This window comes from Orbicella franksi, chromosome 10, assembly GCF_964199315.1.
Source record: "Orbicella franksi chromosome 10, jaOrbFran1.1, whole genome shotgun sequence".
NCBI lineage: Eukaryota > Metazoa > Cnidaria > Anthozoa > Scleractinia > Merulinidae > Orbicella > Orbicella franksi.
In genome coordinates this window covers 6,036,462-6,061,455 of record NC_138154.1, presented here as the reverse complement: position 1 = coordinate 6,061,455, position 24,994 = coordinate 6,036,462, and the positions used below count along the sequence as shown (strand labels likewise).

Genomic DNA, 24,994 nt, shown 5'->3' with positions numbered 1-24,994 from the left:
TTAGAGCCTTTACATGTATGAAAGTATTACATGACAATTTTGTTACCTTATTTGCATTTATTATGTGACATATGGTCTTTGCTCCAGTCTTTTGGAACAATATTTACAATGCAGTAGGAAGCGTAATGTACAATGCAAAATGAGCTGCTCATTTTCAATGGTTGACAGTGTATGCAGTCCAACACCATATGTGCCAAATGAGCTTCATGCAGGAAGGATTTTATCAAGTACCTAACTAATCTGGGTGTCAGTGGAAGTTGAGGCTTCGGCACACGAATTAACAAGTCTGACGTTATTCTCAATTGCATTGGATCGCATTCACTGTCAGACCACCAGTCCTGGAGGAAGTTGCTGCACCCAAAGGAGCTGAAGTGGAAGTGGGTGGGAAATCATGCAAGTGGTGTGGAAGTAGAACCCACTCGAGGAGAAGCCACAAAGACTGTCCAGCTAATAAAAATAAAAACTAAATTTTAAGTAAACTTAGGTTGTTTACTAGGGGTCACGAAGAAATTGCGTGACTATCATGTATGACAAGCCTCAGTGAAACTTTATGTCATATGAATAATAATTTGCCGTATACAAAGCACTTACCAGAACATTTTAGCATTTTCTCACACAAATACAGCTTTGCATTATATTTTAGTACAAAATTTGAGTTGCTAGTGGATCCTAGTACATAATAGTCAGTACCACTAAAAAGAAATTGAAGAGTAGTAGATTCTATTATGTTAATTTTGAATTTTTCTATTCATTGGAAAATTTTGTAGAGCAGTTTTCATGTCACTGCGGAAAGTATTTTTGCAATTTCTTTGAACTCGAATATGTGTAGGCCTCTTTGAATGGCTAGAAAGCCTTGCATTAATCAACTGATCAAATTAAAAATAAAGTCCAATCATGGGTTCCATTTATTACTCAATGTTGATTACTTGTATTAACTTCCTTTTTGTGAGGATTATATTTTTATAGGTTGGATGACAGGTTGAGTTTTACAGAGAATTAAATTTTTCAAAGAGTAGGCCAGAAAATTGGATGTGCAAGTTTTTACCTAGTGATACTTTGAATATGTAGCTTGTCATGTAAGTCCTCAAATTTTTCATCTTCATTTCCACCTTTTTCTTGGGTGTGAGGTTTAGGGTATCAAAATGAAGCATAGGTACCTAGGGAAGATTTTGCATGGGTTGGTGTGATTATTCTTAGGGGCTTGGGGGTATGGTCCCCTGGGTCCCTGGAAAGTTTGAAAAATCAAGCTTTTGAGTGCTCATTACCTACATTCTCCATGTATTATATCCCCACTCCTTGGTTATGAGAATTTTTGTGGCTCATGGGAGTGCAATACATCCATCGAAAGTGTTGCCTATGGTACTGGAGCATGTGACTAGTAAACATGGCATTAAATTGAAAGAAACACCAGAGGTCCAATTTGCTCCTAAGGAATTGATACTATCTATATGGGTGAATGGAATTATTTGTGCATGATTTTAAACATAGTCATTTTGTTCCACATCATTTTGTTACAAATAAAAGAATTCTTTGAAATTACAATCATAAAAAAAATTCTTCTCCTGGGCTAGACCTATGCACCTAGGCATCTCCGGGCCATCTTGCATCCCGCAAGTCTATCAAAGTCACCCTGTAAGCCTAAAGGCAAGATAAAAGCAAAGAAATTACATTTTGCTTAAAGGGAACCATTAATTTAAGAAAAATTGGTGTGGATATAACAAGACAAAAAAAACTCACCGCTGATGTCTCGGGATTTGGGTAATCCCGCAGTGATGCATTTATGATGGTCCGGATTGCCTCTTTTAGGCAATCCAGATACACGTAAGTCAGGAGGGCTTTCCCCCGAAACCGGCCTACCCCAATTTTGTTTCCAAACTGTTGAGGGAAAAACCCTTCTCACAAACATGTTTTGTGAACCTCGTCACTCAAGGCAAAGCACCAAAATGATGGGAAAAATGAAACGGTTTTCAAGTAAACTATAGGCTACTCAGATACCTGCTCAGCAAAATAGAATGGCACAAGTCAACATAAAAGTCGATATAAAACCGCGTACAAACACTAAGAAACAGGGCAAGTGCAAACAACGAAGAAAAATCTATACATTTTTACGTTTCTCAGTGTTTAGCGATTATATTTGTCTGTCGCTAGTGAAAACTTGGCTCCATCAAGACCATAAACCACATACAAAACTGCCACGTGGAAGATTGACATCATACATTACCTTCAAATACGCACCAAACAAAGGCAGAAATGGTAATAAAGAGGTAAGCACGGCATCAAAGGTCCTCATGGAGATCATGGGGCAAAAGTCACTCAGGTACTTACCCACAATATGCTGAATACTCGGCCAAAAAAACACCTTCTTGCCTGCTCCGTGGTCTCGTCTTGTCCAGTCTCTGGCGAAAACCGCAAAGCAACCTCACCAGGCCAGGAGGAGTTCCCTGAAATCTGGACAACAAAAAAGCCATTGTAAATCTCTTAACAAGTACAGAAAAGCAACAAAATTCAGTACACAAAGTGATTTATTTACCCGTTCTCTCTGAAAGTACGGTCGAGCGCATTTACTGCTTCCTCGGCTGCCATCACGATCAAAGAGGGTGTCACATTTCAGATTACCAGGTTTTATTGCGTTGAGCTGTCAACAAGACCATCCTTTGGGAGATCCACAGCAGGACATTTTTTCGTACTTTTACCACGAAAACCTACATAGAAACGAAACTTTGCATGCCAATATCTCAGACGGGTTTGGTTTTTCCGACCTAAAACTTAGCATATGTTTGTGTTTTAAAATTATCTTCCGGCGGACAAAAAATTTTGGCAAAACAAAAATGTCACTTTAGCCTCCAGGAATACCTTAAATTAGTTGTTTTGAAAAAAAGTCATCACCTTCTTTATGGTATCTTTTTGCTCATCAGCTGTTAACATTCTGACTATTTCATTTGCTCCATTGCCACCTGCAATCATCATGACATACAAAGGTACACATCACTGTTTTCTTTGAATGTAGCCTATATGTTTCATATAGATTGTTAGTAATTTTATAAGTCGTCAAGAATCTTTGCTGTTGCTGCTATCAAGAAACTTCATCACTCTAATCATGAAATTCTCATGTGGTCTTTCTCTCTCCTTGGGTGGACTTTGGTTTCTATGGACATGAATAGAAAAAGTGTTTGTTGTAATGTAAGCTTAAGCTTCTCTACATACATTGAACACCCATGTAAGATAAACAAATGTCAAACAAAGTAACATGAATGTAAGGAATGTCTCTTACCATCATTTCCCCCTGCTTCATCCTGGTGGTGGAAAAATACATTGTTACCTTTAATTTTTAGTAAACAATAAATTAGAGATAATGCCGCATAAAAACAAGAACAAAAGTGAGAGGGTGAAAGAAACTTCAGACTACCGGTAAGGGGATGCTCGGGAAACAGTCACAACTTGATTTTCTATCGGGGTGTCGCTAATTTTCATAACATGGTTTGGCAGGAACTAACAAGCTATATAACTGCAGTAAACAAGCTTCGCATTGTTGTCTTAAGTTGTTATTACAGTTTACTTTCCTGTTCAACTAATAACCGGCACTGCTGTTAGAGCTGAACCGGAAGTTTTGCAAAATTCAAAGCAAAGAAACAAAATGACAATAAGCTTAAAACAGAACGTGACAAAACAAATACGAGTGAAATAATGACAGAAAATACACAGTGACAGAAAGTAAAAGTTGAAACCAATGCTTCAAAGGAAACATAACTTTTTCTTACCATTTTGTGTCAAACTGGTACAACAGACGTAAGTTTGTAATGGTGAAAATGCATAAAGCCATTAAGCTAATCCTAACAACGCTTCTGAATTCAAAATGGTGAAACTTTTTAAGTCTCTTCAGTCTCATCTTCATGACAAATGGAAACTAGCAGAACTGAAGTTTTTATACTGAACAAAGTTTCCCACCATTTTCGCACGCTCCAGTGGTAGGAAATTTTTCTGCTGCTGCTCAAAAAGGGAAAACCTTTGGTATTCTCAATGTCTCCTAATTTTTCCATCATTTTGTTGAACTGGGCAATACTAGCCTGGATACTGCCAGCAATTTCTTTAACATTCGTGATTGTTACATCAGTGTTACATGCAGCTGGCACCGAGCGTGCTGGTTTGTTTTTACAGTTCTCATTTTCACTTGGCGTTTGCACTACTTTTGGTCTCTTTGATTTTTTTAATTCGACCCTAGCATGGTCGATTTCACGGTAGTGAAAACGTGTTAGTGCTCTGACGAATTCTTGCTCAGCGTTCTTTCTGAGACGTTTAATGTCCGTTTTAAATTCATTGTCCGCTCTTATCCGAGCCCTCGCCCTGTATTGTAGGGATTCTGAGCAAGTTCCTTTGTCTGTGTACCTTTAAATGCACAAATGAGGTTTCCAAATGAGTAAATGAGGTTACTTGAAACGCAAAATATGTCAACTAGAATATGTGGCCTTCAACCGTAAAATCTGTGACCTTATGAGTTGTCTATCGTACATGTGCGGAGTTTAGCTCTACTAAAAGAGTTGAGACCATAAGAGTACATGGTCGCTTTGTTAAATTTACCAAATTTCTCCCAGAATGATTCAGTACAGTACCGTTTTGAAATATAGCTTTGCAAACTATTCCATTCATTATTTTGACTCTTTCGAGACATTTTGCAAATTTTCAAGATAATCATTTATCAAATATTTAAATTGAATTTTCGCGAAACTTTCCTCTTCGGAGGGTCCTGATGGGGAAAAATTGAGCTGGGATTCTGGTCCACTTCAGTACCCCCTCAGCAATTTTCACCATATTTTAAGCTTCCGCTCAAACAATTTACAAGAAGGAATTTAATTTCGTTTTGAAAAACATTAGCGAAGTAGAATTGGTTTCACAACATCAAACCCCGGTAGTTCGAAGGCTGGATAACGCTATCCTTTGGATAAATCGCTATCCAGTGAATAGGCCTTAACTAAAGAAACCATGCTATTCACTGGATAGTGATTTATCCAGTGGATAACGTTATCCACGTTTGGAACAGCCCGTACCCGATGCAATGTAATGATACAGATTAAACGATGCGCTCATTTCTTTTTACATAGCGCTTACCTTTGCTTTGTGGTTAAATTTACTGTCGTCACATTTAACTACAGCACCCAGACCACCAAATGGTATTATTGGACGAGTCTGCAGGTCCATGGAGCACACATCTTGTAGACATCTGCATATTCGTGAGACCAAACTTACTCTCAAATTCAGGGTTCGCAAAATTCTTCTTTGCGAGTCATCCAGAATGAAGTAATAGATGACCTTGAGAAGCGTGACAAGTGGCACCTTTGGAAATTCAGCGAAGAAAGTATTGGTTCGTAAACTCTGTCGTTTTCTGCAACCACTGCATCGCCTGAAGAATATAGATGTTAATTGGTATCAAGGAAGAAGTTTTACACTTCAAAATCAAATGACAGAATCAGTAGAGTTGTCAATTTGTCAATAGTTTGTTAACCTTGACATCTCATCTGTGCACATCTCAAAAACAACTTTTCTGCTTTCGTTTCACCTTGGCCAAGGAGACATGAGACTCATGCAAGTCAGTTGGTGTTGCATTTTTAATTCAAAAGTTAATGACACGCTTAAGTGTTATTTGTTGAAATCTTTTTTTATTTCAGCTCAGTAAAAACTTAAAATTGGCTTTCTGTGTTTACGGATTTATTAAAGTACTAAAAAGAAAACGTTCTTATTGTTTGTGGCTGACATTTGATTTTCTTCAATTTCATTCGGTTAAATTTTCCAATACAGCACATCCATACTTTCGCGATACCTATTTTAAGCAGAGAGCTTCTGTGATATTAGTAGTTTTTGCGTGGAAACTGTTCAGATACTGGATTTTCTTGACAAACTGTCACCGCGTAAATCCAAACACTGATTGTAACCCCAGAGCAAACAATGGGATTTGAGGGTAATACTCCCAAGAAAGCCTATGCGAAAATCGTCATTTTTGCTCCATACATTTACCACAATATGTGAAAGGCAATTGCGTATGCGTCGTCCTTGCAACAATACATTATAACTGAGCTTTTGATGCAACTATCTAGCCTTATTTAAAAATCTGTGATGGACGGAGGTTTCCTTTTATAAAACATAATCCCATGGTTGACCATTTTTTCTCCAGCTTCCATCGGCTCGTGCGCTAATGAGCAGATCCCGAAACTTTGCATCATCAGAGCGTGCACGGTAATGAAACTGCATCAGGGATCCACCTTCACATTTAAGACAACTTAAAAAAAACACCCGTACTAGCTTAAGCAATTCTCAATCCTTATCCTTACCTTATAATTGCATTTGGCCATATTTATGCAGATGGCAACTAACAAATATTCTGTGGTAGCATGTTACTCTCGTGTCATGCTCACATTATTCGCCATACTGTCACTTTAATATTACAAGCGAAGCAGCGCATTATATTGCGTGGAATGATCCATGGTGTGTCCAGGCCCTTACATTACGTTCTCACTTAACTAACAATAAGACCCAACTCATCTTGCTTTAAAGTGCACGCAAACAACAACACTTAACTTACCACAGAAATCCATCTACATGGTTACCGGTCCTCTCTGTCAATTCCATTTCACGATTACACTGTGCGCATTGTAGAGGATCAGGTAGTAAATAGCATCTTTGAAGCCACTGTATCACATTCAATGGAGGTTCCCTTTCGAAGTCGTTGAGCTCGCTCAAGTTCATGTCGTTGTGCTATCGAGCTCCGTGCGATTTGGCTCCACTATTGCTCCACACGCCCGCTTATGACCCTTCTATAGACCGAAAAACTGGTCCCGAAGGACCAATCTCTTTTAACATTTCGGATTGACTCCACACTTTATTATTTCGATTTAGTTTTAAATTAAAAAAAGGCGTATGTTTTGCTCTTTTCACTTTTACTTATGGCTGCCTTGAGAAGTTTAAAAGATAGAACCTAACTATGTTTTTATATACATACATATTTTTTTGCAGTTCTACCGATGCATGAGTATTTGGTATCATTTCCACACAGTTCACCCCAGCACGAGGAAATTCCCAAATCGTGCGAAGACGAAATGCGGCAACCCACCTGCCCATTATAAAAAGATACCTCCTTCCCGGTACTGAAATACATAGAGACGACTGGCAGGCACATGCAAGACTGCCCATTGTCTCTTCTCATCGTGTCGTGGTACATGCCCGTCACATTTCGTAGACCCAAGAACAGGTATTCATACTCAGGAGGTTGAATCCTATTGGAGTCAACTTGGTCAAAAGCGAAAGAAAGGACTTAGAGGGGAGGTCTTACAATCATACATCGACGAGAGAATGTGGCGTCAGAGAAGAGGAGGAAGTCATCGGTGCTTCATGCGATATTTTCTTGCAATTTTCCCTCCACGTTTTCCTACCAATAACCCAGTGCTCTGATAAATTATAGTTATTATTTCCTTCGTAAGTTTGACCTCATGAAAGTTGTTTCTTTCTTACTCTACTCTTACTATCTAACTTGATTGAACATTATTGAGGCCCTGTTAGGGGTTTTAGGGATAAGGGATAACTGAGTAAATAATTATAGGGATACGGGATGACTGAGCTAGTTTTAGGGATAACAAAAAATTGCTTTGATTTCTCAATTGACACTCGTTTGGTCGCTTTTGCCAAGGATCTGCATCACCGGCGACCGATGACTAACAGTAACGGGTCATTTATCAGTCCAAATTCAAGCAAGATGGGTCAAATGTAGATTTGCTCCCAGGCTCTTTTATTCGGTCAACCACTGACCTCATGGCGCACGTGTAACACGGGCATCACATGATCACTCATCACTGAGAGCCCAAAGGGGGGACCGCTAAATGTTAGTTTTTTTGCCAAAAATCCTCCCAACCCCCCACCCAGGCGATAAATAATGTCCTGTCCCTTATCTTTTAAGAAACGGATCACTTAACACTTTAAAATTGTCACCTAAATTCCCAAGATAAGTAATTTTGGGGATAACAATCTCGGTAATTGTCAGGTTAAAGGATACCAGCCCCTGGAATTTTAGGGATAAGGGATGACTAAGCCTCCTGCCTCCGTAACAGGGCCTCGTTAATCAGAAGCTTGACGATGTACAACGTAGAAGTCCATACATTGGGATCACCCAATGGGATCGGGGAGTCAATTTCGTATTTGCATTTGATGTTCGGAGAAGCTGAAGTTCGGAACTTTTTAGTCATGCAAGTTCTGCTTCAATGCGTATGCCCGTTGCTTTTCAGTTGGTGACTTTAAGGGACCGTTCATTTATTTTTCATTACCCTCTGCTTTCACTGTCAGTCATAGCCCCATTACTTGTCTAGACTTGTTTGTAAGAGAGATATCACTCCAACATAGAGAGAACAGTACACTGCCTGAAACTGTCCAGTAGCAGAACAGTATTTGTCTAACAGGTGACAAAAAATCTGACCGGTTTGTTTCCACAACTATTTGATGAAACCTTTGCTACCCCCCAACAAAAATACTTCATAACATGGCATGACACTGAGTTTTTTATTTCAATTTCTCAATAGCTGTTCCTACTTCCTTAATAAACTTCATAACACTTCATAACACTTAAAATAATTTTAGAAAAATATGCATTCTAATGCATCATTCAATGTGTACCCCTATAATCGTGGTAACAGGATTAAAAACGTTTTGGTTTTTATTTCAGAAACCTTGTTCACACATTTGAATAGAAAAAAAAACGTACCTAACAAAACAGAAATTCAAAATTTAACTATTCTCATTGTTTGAAACTTGCAATTACTGATCACATTAATCTACGTATCAACTGACATGTTAGATTATTTAACATTGTCAATAGTAATAAAGCATTTATCAAGTTATTTAATATGGAGCTATAGTCAATATAACACAGAAAATTATACTCTAAAAACATACACACAATATCTCCCCCCTCTAAAGAAAATGTACACATAGGGCATTCCAGGGAATAGGCCCACTAATGAAAAGGGAATTTTCAGAAACTAAAGCCCTGAGGGCTTACTTGAGAAATTTAATAGTAGTCTACTAGTAACATTATTTTTAACTAAACCTATCGCATAAACTATAAACAAGACATACAGTCCTCAGCGACTAAAATAATTTCAAGACAAAAAAAATGCACAAACTATTTTGGCATTCTTGTCGTCCTAGTTTGCTTAAACTCTAAGACACAGCATAGCAGATTGTTTGCCCATATCTCTTGTCGTCCTTCCTGTTTGGGATTTTGGCGTACCCTAAAATAGGTCAGTATACATGGTGTTGAGTTAAAACCCTTTTTGGGTGGCCTTCGGGTTCGCCAAAGACTTTGCGGAAATTTTCTTCCCTAGATAATGATAATGGCAATCATAATGATAATCAAAATAATGTACAAAGGTGTGAACGAAAGTAGAACATTTGCTCTGTTTACTAGAGATATAGCTGTAGCAGTGTCAAACAATGGAGTCGACTTAATTTACGTGTAACTGTTTTACTCCTCTCTCGCATTCATTCAATTACGCCGGGTGTGTAAAGAGCTATTGTGACGACTAAATAATGACCTCCTATTCTTAGAATTATTTTAGGCCATATGATTGGATGTTGGATGTTGGTCGCGTCCATTATAGAGATAAATCAAGGTGACATGTCACTCTTTCCGATCATGTTCATTGTAAATGGAGAAATTAAACAAATGTAGTAACCTCACGTAACTTCCAGTCTCTAACATTTCAAACAAATTAATGATAAAGAGGTACGTAAGAAAATTTATTGTTTTAGCAAGGTTGGGGCTAATAGAGAAACAAAAACTAATGACACGTAAATCATAAACGAAACAATGCGTTGAATTGATTGATGATTAAATAGGCCATTTTGCTGATGTAACTATTTTCTAGTTCCATTCATGTTTGTTATAAAGGTGTGATTATAAAATTCAGTCGAACGAAATCAAATACACAACTGGCATGTGCTTTATGGACCTACAAATGGTAAAATATTACATAAAATAGGTCGAAACAAGTAAATAAAGATATTTTAAAACATAATCTAATTTCGCGTTACTTTCATCAAATTTATAAGGCAAGACCAACATATCATGCAGCCCGTCTCTTTTTGCAACCTGAGTAAAAATTAAAAGAAAAGAAAAATTCGGGTGAATACTATTAAAGAAAATGGAAATTAATAGAAAAACAAGGTTTTTTACTGTTTTTTGAGGGGGGTGGGGGGAGATGCAGTCAGAGACCACCTAACCGGACCGCTACGTGGAAGGGTTTGGAGGGGGGTGGGGTGGGGGGGGGGTCAGTCAAAAGTCACAAAGCCGGACTAGGCTAGGGCCATGAACTCAGGTCACCGGGACACGGTCCAAAACCGAGCTCGGTTTAATTTTTTTTAAAAAAAGGAAACTGTGTATGGTCAAGAAAATTATTAAACCGAATTGGGCGCATACACAACCGAACTCGGTTTAATGTAAAATCAAAACCGAATACGGTTTGTGTATTCTCTAGGGTCAGCGGTTATCACCGTGGACATTATCTGGAAACCAAGCACGGTTATGAAACAACACAAAACCGAGGTCGGATAAAGGCAACCCTGTACGGTTTATAAAATGAAGTTGGTTCGTGAATACCAAACTCGGTTAATACCGTGGATGTTACGTGGACACCAACCGAGGACAGTTTACCGACCGTACATACTGTAACTGAGGACAGATTTTTTTCCGAGGACAGTTTTTCAGAACCGAGGTCGGTTGCCCAGAAACAAAAACTGATCCGAATGTACAGCAAAACAACAGCTCATAAAACAAGAAAACCGTGGCAGGTTTTTACCCTGAGATAAACCCAATAAAGGAGACGATCATCTAAGATGAAATTTCGCTGTTATCCAAACACTCCTCCAAACGTGTAACACCAGAAATGTAACAAAATAGTGTAAACAATATGGATTTTAATATTGGAGCTTCTTGAATAGTTAACCAGTCTATGAGAACCAATTAAGCCTCACTTGTTCCTTAAGCAAAGCCTTAAAAACGTTATCATCATTTAGAAATGAGATTATCTTTCTAGTTATTTGCTCTTGGGTTTTAGGACGAAGGTTATTGTTATCAACCAACTGTGAGTATTGCATTGCTTGTGTGTCAATGTCACTGTCAATATTCAAATGGTGTTGCACAATCTGGATAAGAACTACTTCTGGTTATGTCCACCTGCTTACAATGTCTTGACAGGACCGCTTGAGGATAAATTGTTTTCCAGACACATTCGTGTTGTCATCTGATGTGGTCGTTGTTTCCTTGTTATTATCTGGGTGGAAGAACTCATTCATTCCCTCCCCTTTCCTTTCGGGTTTTCAAATCCAATGCATTTACATTTGTCAGAGCAACCCTTAACAGCTTAAAAACACTTACACCTTTTTGAGCCATTTTTTTTGTAAAAAAATACCTCTTAGTTGGCACGTTGGGTATGTTATGGATGGGTCAATGAATGAGTGAGTGAGTGAGAGATGTATGTATGTCACACCAATCAGATTGGATGTACTATAAACAGCCAATCAAATTTCTTGTTGTAAAGGTAAATGGTATGTGAGAAGATTTGATCCCGACACAGTTTAGAATGGCCATATTTATTCTTCTATAAAAGAGGAGGAAGTATTCATATATTGGGCTTACTTCAACATTTTCTGTGGGTTAGGCTGAGGATTTGAGTTACGAACGAGATGAGCCTTGAGGTTTGAAACAGTTTGTGAGTTAGTAGTACACAAATGCAACAAGATATTTTTATTTTAAGTTACAAAGATAACTTGATACTTTTGTTTTTTACATGGAGTAAATTCAATTAGAGGTCACAAATCGTTGCTTCTAGTTCTTAGAACATGTTTTAGGGGAGACAAGACTATTTAGATTTGAAACAGTTCTAACGTTTACAATAGTAAGTGCAGGTGACAATTGTTTTGTTCTTGTTGCATGCAAACATAACGAGATACTTTTATTTTTAGTTACAAAGGGTAATTTGACACTCTTGTTTGTAAAGCTGTAACGGGAGGTAATGTTGCCCTCTTTCTTCCTTGCACCTTGCCCACAACGACACCATTCAACAACTGTTGAAGAAGACGGTTGTGTCAGTTGATGGCTGAATCTTTGTGATGTGGTGTACAGCATCACGGTGACCTGTACCTGAATGTTCAGAGGCCACAAAAATGGGTAGGCTTTGAAGACTTTCCCTAGGACTAACTGGTATCACTGGCAAATGTTCCATTTGTGTCATGTTGACAACTGGAATCTTAAGTAAATTTGCTATGGCAAGAGGCATGGAACTACCAAGATCAGATGCAAAATGTCTGTCACTGAGAAATAATTGTGCTTCAAAGTTTAATGTCTGGTTAGCTCAAAGAAAAGGCTGGTACTCTTCTGGATGAGACATCCACTTGTGTACGTTGTTCTCTTGGCTTGGAACACATTTCATATGTGTCACTGCAAGACAGAAGTCCAAGTGACTCATATGTCTGGCTAAGTCACTTGGTACTAATTGATTACCAATGATGTGGTTTCTTATTGCATATGCAATGGACAGGAAAAAGCAATTACCATGTGGTGGTACACAGACACGCACCATATTGTAATTTGTTAGAACATCATCAAGAGCAGAGGATTCTTGGTTGCTGACTAAACCAGAGTGGAAGAGGGTCAGGCTACTTTTGCAAAAGTACAAATGTTTGTATTAAACCTTGACTGGATATGGTCAGAAAGTTGTGCCATGTTTTTTGATGAATTGATAAGTTGGTCCCTCTGTTTTTCACTTAGATTAGGCAAGGGTGATCGAGTGAGCCCATATTGAGAAGTAAAGGGCTCATCTTCATCTGAAGAACTATTGTTTGAATCGTCCAATAACTTATTTAGTTTGTCCACAATTGCAGTCTCAGAGTCTTTTTGTGTAGCATCTTCGTAATTCAATGACAATCCAAAGTCACTGGTTATTCCAAACCAATGACTGTTGGTCACCTTTTGTCTGCTCTTAAGATGCTCAAAATGCGATTCAATTGGTGGAGTAACTCTTAGTTTTGTTTTGTCTTTAACTGTGGTGATTCTCTTCTCATTCCCCATGTAAAAGAAGATCCCAAGAAGTGCCGATGCAAATTGCATTGGAATCCTTGACTTCTTCAAGGTCTTGCTTAGAACTCTGTGAATTCCTTCATTTCGACTTGTACCTCCAGAGGGTACAATATGAGATAAACAACCCTTCCACACATGTACTAATAATTTGTCTATCTCATGATATGAATAAACTGTCATACAACTGTATCCACTTGCCATCACACCAAAAGCCAATATTGGAGGATACTTTAAGGGTACGGTCAGCACTCAACGAAAATGCACTCATCTGACACATCTTTCAGTGTTCTTTTTCAAAGTATCCATGTATATAACAAGTAGTTGCAACTTTTTCTCCAACCTTACTGCCTTTGGATGAGAAACTTGGGAAGCCTTTGGACCTTTCTGCCTTTTCGTTAAGAAACACATTTTCCTAATTCCATACTCATCAAATAGGGTTTGCTGAGGTAGGACCTGGACATCTGTGATTGTCATACCAGCGCTTATATATGAGGCAAAAAACCTACACAACTCTCTAGTCAGTCCACTTTTGTGAAATAACGTAAAGGGCAGGTAAAAATGTTTTTTATTTGACAGAGAGTGCCTGGATCATGGCTGAGGATTTGATGCTTCTTTCTGCACTGGTAAACTCTACCTACAAGGAGCACATCATGGTCAGCGTGCGCTCCGAAGCTGCACACTGCTGTCGCAAAAAAAAGATGAGTATGTGTGACAACTTTTGTGTTGGGAACTGGTACGTAGTTTAATAGTGGTTTGAACCTGTTTGCATTAATGTCGTTGATGTCGTGTCCGAACAAGTGGTGTGGCAAATTATTCCATTCCTTAATAATTCTAACAAAGAAGGAATACTTGAAGGCATTAATTCTTGCTGATTTCGTTTGGATCTTAAACGGATGGTTAGCTTTAGTGCTTTTGCCTCTACAACACTCAAAATAATCGTTAAAGTCTAAACCATTTAATCCAAACACTGTTTTATAACATTCTACTAAGGACAGGTACTCTCGTCGATGCTGAAGTGAGTTCCAATTTAGTAATTTGCATTGTTCTTCGTATGGCATCTCACAGGGTTTTTACCTAAGAGCAATTCTTGATGCTCTTTGTTGTACTTTTTCAATAGCTAGTATATCTTTGACTAGGTGCAGTGACCATACAGGACATGCATATTCTAGGATCGGTCTCACCAATGACTTGTAAAGCATAGAGAAAATTTCTTTGTTCTTACTGCCAACTGTACGCTTTAACAAGCCCAGCACTTTGTTTGCTTTGTTCACAATTACGCCCACGTGATTCGACCAGGATAAAATTCTTGACATGTGAACACCTAGGTCTTTATATGAGTCAACAAATCTTAATTCTGTATTTGACAGGCAATAAGGATGTGTACTTTTGTCCTGCTTATGCGTTATTTTCATTACTTCGCATTTCTCAGAGTTGAACTTAACTTGCCAACTCTTTGTCCAGTTTTCTAGAGAATCCAGGTCAGACTGTAGTGCAAACGTATCATCGACATTGTTGAGTTCACGGTAGATCTTTGTATCATCAGCAAACAGTTTGATAGTAGATGTAATGACGTTTGGTATGTCGTTGACATAAATCAGGAACAAAGTAGGTCCGAGAATTGTGCCCTGGGGCACACCAGATGTTACCTGGGACCAACTAGAGTAGGTGCCATGTATTACGACCCTCTGATGCCTGTTTGTTAAAAAGTTTCTAAACCATCGCAACAGTGGTCCATCAATACCGTAGCGGCTAAGCTTAAGTAGAAGGCACTCGTGAGGCACACTGTCAAATGCTTTAGACAAGTCTAGGAAAATGGCATCTGTTTGCGAGTTGTTTCTGGATAAGCACCAGTCGTGGAAACAACTTAAAAGTTGTGCGAGCGTTGACTTTCCTTCCAAGTAGCCAAACTGATTTGGGTTTAAGACATGGTGGGTGGACCAAAAGGTTGTAATTCTAGAACGTACTATCTTCTTGGCTATTTTACAGACAATAGATGTTAAGGAAATTTGACGATAGTTCTCTTTTTTATGCTTGTTTCCCTTGTTGTGAATCGGTGTTATGTTTGCTATTTTCCAGTCAGCTGGCAACATCCCAGTTGAGAAAGACTTGTTGAATAATACACACAATGAACTTGACAATTCTAGCGTGCATTCTTTCAAAATATGGGGTGAGATCAAATCGGGCCTCGGGGACTTGTGAATGTTTAGTGCTTTTAGGTGTTTTTCCACTTCACTGGGTGTGCAAAGAATGTGGCTCAAATTATCATAGATCATGTTGTCGAATTCAGGTAAATCACTTTATTCATGTGTAAACACAGATGAGAAATATAGATTCATTTCCTGTGCGATACTTTGTTCGTCCGTAATTTCATTTCTACCATCCTTTAATAGCACTAAGTCATTTGTTCCTTTTCACATCGATTTTATATAATTCCAAAATGGTTTGGAATTATTGTGAAGTTTCAGTTTGTCTACAAGTTCCTTGAGGTGTTGCCATTTCGCTGAGTTGCATTTCTTTTTCAGTAAGTTATTCAAATTACGATAAGCGGCCCATGTTTCCTGCCTTCTCGACCTTTTTGCTCTTTTGTACAGGTTCTTTTTCTTCTTACAGAGTTTGATGAGATCCTTGGTTATCCAGGGCGCTGTGATTCTTTTCTTTTGTCTGTATTTTGGAATACAGTCATCAACCGCGGTGAAGAAGATATCTTTCCATTTTATCCAGTTGTCATCAATGTCTTTATCGGATAAGACAAAGTCCCACAGGGTATTTTGGAACAGAGATCTTTGATGACTCCAGTCTGCTCTGTTGAATGCATAAATGAACTTCTTAGAAATACGACTCAAATAAGGCGCACAATTTAAAGTGAACGTAATAGAGTTGTGGTCAGAAAAGTGTTCGCCTACCACAACGTTATTTATCAGGTCAACATTAGTTGTTAGTACGAGGTCCAATATGTTTTGATCTCTGGTAGGTTCGTTCACTAGCTGGTGCATGAAGTTGTCTTGAATTATGTCAGAAAGCAGTATATGATGCTCAGAGTACCTTAGAGATCGATTGTTGGCCCAGTCTATTTCGCCCAGGTTGAAATCACCAAGTAATACTATGTCTGTTGTAGTGATGTTACTTAGGGAATTCTGAAGATCCTCCAAAACGGTAAGGTTGCTATTTGGCGGCCTGTAAAATACACCCATTGTTATTTTCTTGTTGTTCGCCGTTGATATATTGATGAATAATAGTTCAGATTCATAGGCAAGACCTTCTCTCAGAGAAGCTTTAATCCATCTTTTGGAAGCAACGAGAACACCGCTGCCAAAACGTCCTCCTTGTTGTTGGTCCTTCCTGTAACTGCAGTATTCGCTCCCAAAGATCTCAGCGTCTGTTATAGAGCTGTCAAGGTGTGTTTCTGTGAGGACTATTATATCAAACGAATTGCTTGCAATTTCCGTCTGTAATTTATGATATCTTGTTTACGATACTCCTGGCATTTGCATAAAATACTAATTTCTTGAGAAGGACATTTCACTTTTATGAATATGTCATTTTTGTATTAATTTAAGTCTTGGACATTGGAGCACTTTTCTTTTAAGTTAGTAGCTATTTAGAAAAGGATATAATATGTATTGTTATTTTGTTTAAGAAATTGGACTGGACAATTTATTTGAAAAAAAGGAGAGATTGTAGTATAAATGATGTAATTGTGTATGGCAGAACTAAATTATGGTTGTGATCAAAAGCACATGGTCAAGCGTTGAGTTGAATCTGTATTGCATGCACTTATTTTGGTTAAATCCACTGACTGGAAACACTACATACATTGTCTATGAATATTGTGGTTTTAACTCAGTAGCCAACTGCTGTGTTGTGGGTCACTTCTCTGTGTTTCCCTTTATCCACCACACTGCTAATTTGCAAAGTGTCTTATTTGGCTTATGTTTGCACAACAAAGACAGCAGAAGCCCAAATGCATATATATCACTTTCTTGAGATTGAGGATGAGTTCCTCTGACCACTTCAATACCTTTATTCGTATAGTATTTCTTACACTTGTCTTGATTTCTTTGTGAGAGCTTGTAGAGTTTCCCTTTGGATAGTCTGGCTGTTTGACCGAAATGTATTATTACAGGTTGTAGAGTGTTTTAGTTGTCACCAATTGTCTCATTGTCACCATTAAAATCATTATGAAGGTATCCCTCGGAATGAATGTATGACAGGGCATCTGAACACTTAACGTGTTTAAGTGTTTCATGATGTACTTTGGTCAGGCATCGAGTCCTGGTTGACTTCATTGTTTTGGTTCACAGTTCCCCTGGTCAACCTCTTCCTTAAATTTGTGTAATATTTCTGGATTTATACATTGTTCTGCTAGACAATGGTCAAATTGAATTCAATGAGGTACAATAATATTTTTGTGACAATCTGATGAAAGGAACACAGAATTTATCATGTACTTTTTTAATTGACATTTTTATTGATCACAGGTCGAGTATTGATAATATATTTTAACTTCCGTAAAGTAGAAATCCCAAAAATACCATGATAGTATCTTTATTTATAACCTTGTAGTTGTTTGGCAAGCACTATAGTCATCTCTCAGTAGTCTGAGCCTCAAAGTTGTTCTTTCGTTCCTGAGACTAACTCCAACATCTGCTCACACGGACATTTTTCAGCATCAGAGAGGTGGGCAGTAATTTCAGAAACAACATTGGAAATGTGCTCTTTTATGTCATGTAGTGGCTCTGTAGGGAGGACTTCATACATGCCTAAAAAGACAAACAAAAGCAAATAACATTTTTTGTCATATTACTTCATGATTACAATATACATCTAGTTAAAAAGTCTTTAAGATGAAGGTATTAAGGAAGATTACTAACTGGCTTATTATATTTTGATTAGTAAATGGTTATAATCACATTGATTATAATTTCTGTACCCAGGTGGATTTCTTCCATGCTCTTATCCTGGTCATTGACCAGTAATGCTGGTACTCTTTGAATGCCCTCCAGATGGTCCTTCAAGTTTTGCTACAGTTTTTTCTTTAATCCCTCATCGCTTAATCCCCTCGCCACGCACTCAGCTCTCAACTCCACTATTGTCATATCTTTGAATGGTCTGATTTCTCCATTTCGTTTCCTCCTTCTGGCTGGTACTGCTCTAACTATGCTGCAGCAGTCTGCTAGGGATAGATGTGGGCTCCTAAGCTATAAACTAGGTCACAATATCTGTGTGAGTCACCACTACAGCCACTGGAACCATTGTTTCCACCCTCTGCTCATCACTCTCAAACTGCTGCTCTGGCCCATTACCACATCCTTTACTGAAATCCCTTTAATTGTTTGCAAGTTGTTGGGAAGCTGATCCGAACATTCTCGCCTGGTGTCAATATATGCCAATTGTTCCACCTCCTTTGCACTACATCTCCCAAGGATGAAAATATGTGGTTTTTCAACTAGTGCAGGGACATCTATGTTGCCATGCCGCTTAGCTTTCATTTCTGTTGAAGTGTAGTGGAAGGCCTGATCATAAACACACTTGATGAGATAAAGGAGGTGGCCATGGTTACAAATTGTTGAACCATCCCCCCATACCATCAAGTGTCTGGTTCTCTCAAATTTGATCAGTCGTTCTCTTCTTTGACCTGGAGTGTCCCTTGGATGGTTTTCGTCTCCCAATACTTTCAGCCATTAAGTTATCTCCTCATCATTCATATGGTCATATTCATTGTTGGTATATCTTCTTACTACTCCAAGTTGCTCACACGTGTCCAGTTCTCTTTTCCTTATTTCTGTCAAAGGTATCTTTCTTCCAGAGACTGTGAACTGTACCTTTTTCAGAGCGCCATCAGTGTTGAGGACCAGTTTCTTGTACCTCTTAGGCACCACTAACTCACCAGTGGTATATTCTCCTACGTCAAGTTTTCCCTAAAATGAATAGAAAATGTATCAAGTGTAAATTTCGTATTTTTTATTGTCGGTGAAGTTTCAGAGCACTTTTAATGAATCAATTCATGTTAAAGTTAGTTTCACAAGGAAACAAAATCAGAAAAGTAGACAGACAATTATTCCTTGAGTTTTTTGTTTTGCTACACAGTGTATGCTCACCTGGAAGAAGATGTGAAGTTGAAAAATATTTATAATATATTGTTGTTACATTACTCTTTGGCTTTACAGGTATACTAGACATATATAAAAGAAATTATTCTTTGGTCTTATACCAGACATATAAAAAATATGCCACATGACAAACTTTAAGTGTTTCTTTGATTTCTCTGGTTGTTCTAGGTGTTGGAACAGTGTTCTCTCCTCCATATGTTCTGTTCAGCTTTCGTCTTGCCTTTGCTGGCCTTCTATGGAACTGCTGGAAGCACTGTAGGTCCACCCCCTGTTCTATCAGGTACTCCTTGACAATCATGTTGCCTACTTTTTGATCTTGAAGGCCATGTCTTCTTGCCAGGTCTGAGTAATTCATCTGTAAAGTTACTGACCATTAGCATACTCAGGTGCTAGATAATGATGAATATCAGTTTATATTACAATAATGGAAGTAGATTTAAACTGATAAAATTTATGCAAAGTCTTTTTTTGGATAAATATGACATGTAAATGTATCATTTTTATTGTCTTAACTCACCTTTCCACCATCCTTCATGTTTCTTACTTCTTGCAAGAGACTCTCTTTGTCAAACAGGACTGATGATGTTGGTGGTGAATGATTTTTATGTTTTCTCTTGCCAAGAGCTTCCTCGTTCTTACGTTTTTGTGCCCTAGTTGAAGCATCTGTGGATGACTCAGTGAAGTGACTTTCTTTGTTTTGACTTCTGGGTGAATGACTGCCACGTTGCTAACATTGCATCACAATCCCTTTTGGACCACTCATCCTGAATTTTATTTTTTCTCGGCGTGCTCTCTCTTGACACTGCTGCTTTTTCCCAATGGCATCTTTCTTTTTTTGGAGCTGAAGTTCCTTCACTTTTGTTTGTGCTTCAGCAAAGCTTACCTTGAATATTTTCTCAAAGTGGCCATTCACTTACAGCAGTTTTAATGCTTTTTGCATTGGTTTCACTTTACTTTGTGTCTTCACCCACTGTCAATAAGGGCTTCTCTTAAAAGTTTTTAGGACTTGAAGGTTTCTCCATTGGGGAAAAGATTGTGGATGGCATAATAGTGCACCTGACAACCTCCGCAATTTGACAGTGTGTGCTGTTTCTTCTGTGCTTTATTACATGCTTTCCTGTTTACCACTGAAAATGTGTCTTGGTACTGGGCCCTGGCTTTTGAGTTCATCTTTCAGAAAGAGCTGTAAATTGCTTTGGATTTCTTGACACAAGTGGACCGCTCAACCCCAAAGATTTCCTGACTGTCACCTTCGAACGCTGCAAGATAGTTCTTCCACCTTTCACTAGGGTCAGTTTCAATCAAGGCACTCCCAACCTTACAAAAGCTCTCCTTTGCAGCAACTCTTGCAAATTCACAATTAACAATGACAGACATTTTTGTTTCACACAAATACAGTTAGCTCATTATCACATAGAACCATTGTCAGGGAACAAAATCTTGAAGTAAAATATAAAACTTTAAGGTAAAAAGCTGTTAAAATTATGAGTCTAAACATTTTCGATCTGTTTGATCATCATCAGAGTGAAATAATATGCATACACTCAGTGTTCTTATAGTTTGGGTGAATGCCAGTGATGTAATACCTGTTACCATGGGGAACAAGGTGAGGTCTAGGATTGCACTTGTTTGTTTAGTGCGATGTAGAACACTTCTTTTATTCTCCTTTTTAACCATGAACCGGCAAAATCGTGATAGAGGAAGCAGCTTCGCAGAGACAAAACTTGATTTAATCTGCCTCACACATTTCTTTCTTCCTGGCAGCCATTCTAAGCAGGAAAACAATGAAAAAAGTCTCACATATTCATAGCAATAACTGCAATTTGCTCTGCCTTGTGTTTAGTGGCAGGAATTTGCTCAAGAAAGCAACCAATGAATTTGGCACCTAAATTAACTGTTTTTCGTTTTTGAGAGTATCATATTTCGCTGCCACAATTCAGTCTGAGAGAGATGGTAGTGATGCACATTTGTGCCAAGTTTGAAAAAAATCCCTTGAAAAATAGCTGTTATTCTCAATTTTGTTAAAAAATATGGGTTAAAGGCAGGGTGACCCACGTCTTAATTAACCTGAGTGCTTAAGGAAGTCCACCATGTCCTTAAAGGTTGGCATCACATGACCGTCACTCTCTAGGCACTGAAACAATGAGCAAATTTGGCTTGCATCCACTTGGGAAGTCACATAATGACTTTCATGAGGTTGCCTGCATTCATTTCGTTCAAGTATCCCATTGACTCAGGTATCATAGGTAACTTTAGCCATATCTGCATGTTGCTGCAAGCTGTCCTTGTCATTAGGATGTATGACAGTTCCCTTTGTGAGAGATTCTACAGATGCTATCACTACTTGGAATGGCTGACCAAACCAGTCCTCCAATGTCTTAGGTACCTTTGCCAAACCACCTGGCAATGGCCCATACCACTGAACTGCAAGAAGTAAAGGTCCCTCTAGAAATTTTAATAGGTGGGTCATTTTGACAGCATCATCAAATGGTTTTGTCTCGACCAGTTGTTTGAGCCTCTGGCGATAGGCAGGGTATTGTTGTGGTGATCCATCCAACTTCTGGACTCGCACATGAGGGAGATCATAAGAAGCACTTTTTCTTTCCATTGGGGAAAGGACATAAAAGCTGCAAGGCTTTCATTCTCAGTTACACTAGACACATTAGACGTGACTAGAGAATTTACTGATAGTGGCCACAGAAGTCAATGCTTGCTGACTTGGATTCATTTTGTCAATCACCTTTGACGGGCCAACTCATAATTCTCATCAACGGCTGGCTTAAGTTGCATTTTGGAACCACAAGTGGATCACTAAAACAGATTCCTCCAGTAGCATGCATGGAGTTAGTGGCTGCAGAAATTTCTATGGCAGGTGAAGATGTGAGAGGTTATAACTGACACAGATGCAGGAGTTCCCAACAAGCGAACCTAAGCCTCAGCTCATTGATCAACAATGCATTGTGTATAACTTCAAGTGTGACCAGTGCGATGCTGGTTATGTCGGTTACACCCATGGCCATCAGTTCTGTTCGTACGCATTGATGGACATAGAAGCAAGACCTTGTCAATACGCAATCACTATGATAATAGACACGCAAGCAGGATTCTGAATGACCTTCGCAATTGTTTTAGCGTGTTGAAAAAATGCCACGACAAGTTTGATTGTCTCATTAATGAGATGTTACTCATTAAACAATTATGACTGTGTTTAAATGTACAATCAGACTCAGTTCGCGCTAAGGTCTTTGTCTAACTTATGCAAATTAGCAACTCTGAACTCTTAGTTACTCTTGAAATTGCATATTTAATTAGTTTCCCTTGACAATGGCGCCAAGATGTCGCCGAAACGTCGGATTTGTCTATCGTTAGTTTTTGCCTGTATATGTTTATCTAAATCATTGTTGATTAGTTTGTTTTTGATTGTGTATGATTTTTTTTTGTTATAGTGCTGAACTATATTGCAAGCATTTTGAGTTGAGATCTATTTCTATGCAGATTAGAGAAAGAAAAATGTTACCTCATTTTCTTTGGCGTTAGTCACTCTGCTTCTTCCTCTTTCCTTTCCTCTTTCCATTCCTCTTTCCCTTTCTCTTGCACTTCCTCTACCTCTTTCTTTTCGTTTATTTTTTGTTCTGCAATCTAAAGGAAAATGCAAAGCAGCAATTGTCATAACACTAGCAGAGTAATTGTCACTCCATTTAGCACAAATATAAGTAATAACAAATTTTATTGACTGAAAATGGCCCGCAAAATATCAAGTGTGAATACGAGTGGCCCATCAGGCTGAAGCTTATCCTGTATGTTTTTTTTTGTTATAGTGCTCAACATAATTGTAAGCATTTTGAGTTGAGATCTATTTCTATGCAGATTACGGAAAAAAAATACTACCTCATTTTCTTTGGCATTAGTCATCTCTGCTTCTTCCTCTTTCCATTCCTCTTTCCCTTCCTCTTCCTCTTCACTTTCGTTTAGTCTTTGTTCTGCAATCTAACAGAAAATGCAAAGCAACAAACATCACAACACTAACACACACTCCCTTTTAGCACAAAAATAAGTAATAACACATTTTATTGACTGTAAATGGCCAGGAAAATATCGACTCGCATCATGTTAACACCTAAAATCATTTTTTCTGACTGAGGATAAAGACTACCTCTCTTGTTTTTGTAGAGCTTAATGTATGTTAACATGCATGTTATTAAGGATCTTGCCTGGATGATGTATTGTTCACCAGCCTCATTACCAGCAATTTCGGACATTCAACGTTAATCAGACATTAACGTCGAAAGAGTGATCAGTAAAAAAGTCGGAAAAAAGGTACATACTTTTTTTTTTTTATAAGAATCTAATTGCAAATGTAAGCTTTAATACATATTCGATTTATCTTTATTTTGATATCGCCCTTAAGGTAACTTATTTATCTACTTATCTGGCGGGACAGGGAACTGAATATCTAATTAAATGGAAGAGTTGGCCCTTATGGACATGCAGCTGGGAACCAGAAGAGCACTCGAATGATCTGGCAGTTAGGTACAAATTGATGTGATTTTTTTAAAAAAATTAATGATGCAAACATAAAATACATAAATTTTATTCTAAATTTGCTCAGTGGCTGCTGCATAATATAAATGAAGCATCAGTTGTATATTTTTAAACTGGTGTGGATTTCCACTATGCTCAAAATTAATATGCTCTGGCCAAATGAAATTAAAATAAATCACACCACATGTCTGTAAATAAAACTTGGAAGGCACAATCCTGGTTTTTGTTGCTATTTATGAATCATGATTGATTTTTGTCTTTGATAGCAGTACAAGTTTCTTTGTACTTTGCTGTTTAGGTAAAGATTGCTAACAACTAAGTATTTGCACTTCTTTTTTCTCTCAGGAGTTATGCTAAGCCTAACATAGACGAGAGTCGACTGGAGGTTGCCAGTGCAACATTTTTAAAAGCAGTGCTAAGCATTTTAAAGTGCAAGTCCATCTGAATGCAGCACAGCACCACAATTACCATAGATCATGACATAATTAGATTTGTATTTGGCAATAATGGAACACCTTCAGAAGACAAATTTATATTATATGAAAAAGATGACTTCTCAAGATTGTGCTTGCCACCATTTTGGTATTACTACTTGGATGAGTTAGGTCAGGGTGTTCAAGTGGATTTTCCAGTGAAATTAAAGACACAGTTAGCATTCAAGTGAAAGCGATATTTTGTTAAGGAATGTGGAACTCTTGAGAAGGGACCATTAATTCCCTATGAAAATGTTTGTTTGGTTATTAATAGAAAGGCTTACTCAGCACAGGGATTAATTTAACAAAAGGAAGTCCATTTCCTGTATTTTGTCAACAGAGAAAATTCTTCATTATTAATAAGTCACATGTACTACTGAAGGTGGCTAAAACATTCACTCACTGTTCATTAAAATGTCAATAAGCTGGCTCTTCTTTAGTTTTGACAACCCTTTCACTTGCAAATTTTGTGAATTGATTTCTTGGAAAAGTTGTTTGACTGTCATATTTTCATACTTTGTAGTTCCCACTTCTGTAGCATTGACAGCAGACTCTTCACTTTGAGATCCACATGCACCACCACTGGAACGCATTCTTTTCTTTCATGACTCAACAATTCCAGGATCCCAGTATTAGTTTTTTCTTTTTTCATAATTTTGTTTCTCCCTTTCACAGTGACCAAGCGCCTGCTGTCTTGCTTCTAAGTGTAGAACATCCCTAGCTGCATCCCATCATCGCTGTTTTTTTCCACACCCTGA

At 38.1% G+C, this 24,994-nt stretch overlaps 2 protein-coding genes and 2 pseudogenes across 3 annotated transcripts in view; 1 reads left to right on the top strand and 3 right to left on the bottom strand.

Annotated features, from left to right (window-relative positions):
* The window catches only part of LOC145501088 (uncharacterized), a 461,598-nt gene that overhangs the window by 4,836 nt on the left and 431,768 nt on the right, over window positions 1–24,994 (bottom strand). The gene's annotated exons all lie outside the window — the stretch shown is intronic.
* On the bottom strand, window positions 11,080–13,322 carry LOC145500575 (uncharacterized; annotated as a pseudogene).
* LOC145499946 (uncharacterized) lies at window positions 18,419–23,555 on the bottom strand. Of its 2 annotated transcripts, XM_081479462.1 has the most exons (3): window positions 23,110–23,555; window positions 22,828–22,860; window positions 18,419–22,797 (listed from the first exon to the last, which is right to left on the bottom strand). In XM_081479462.1, exon 3 carries the CDS (start codon window positions 21,827–21,829, stop codon window positions 21,455–21,457), a length of 375 nt encoding a protein of 124 aa, XP_081335588.1. In that variant the 5' UTR covers window positions 21,830–22,797; window positions 22,828–22,860; window positions 23,110–23,555; the 3' UTR covers window positions 18,419–21,454. The 2 variants fall into 2 exon arrangements, with proteins under 2 accessions (XP_081335588.1, XP_081335587.1); XM_081479461.1 differs by having other exon boundaries at window positions 18,419–22,860.
* Window positions 23,410–24,962, top strand: LOC145501510 (uncharacterized; annotated as a pseudogene).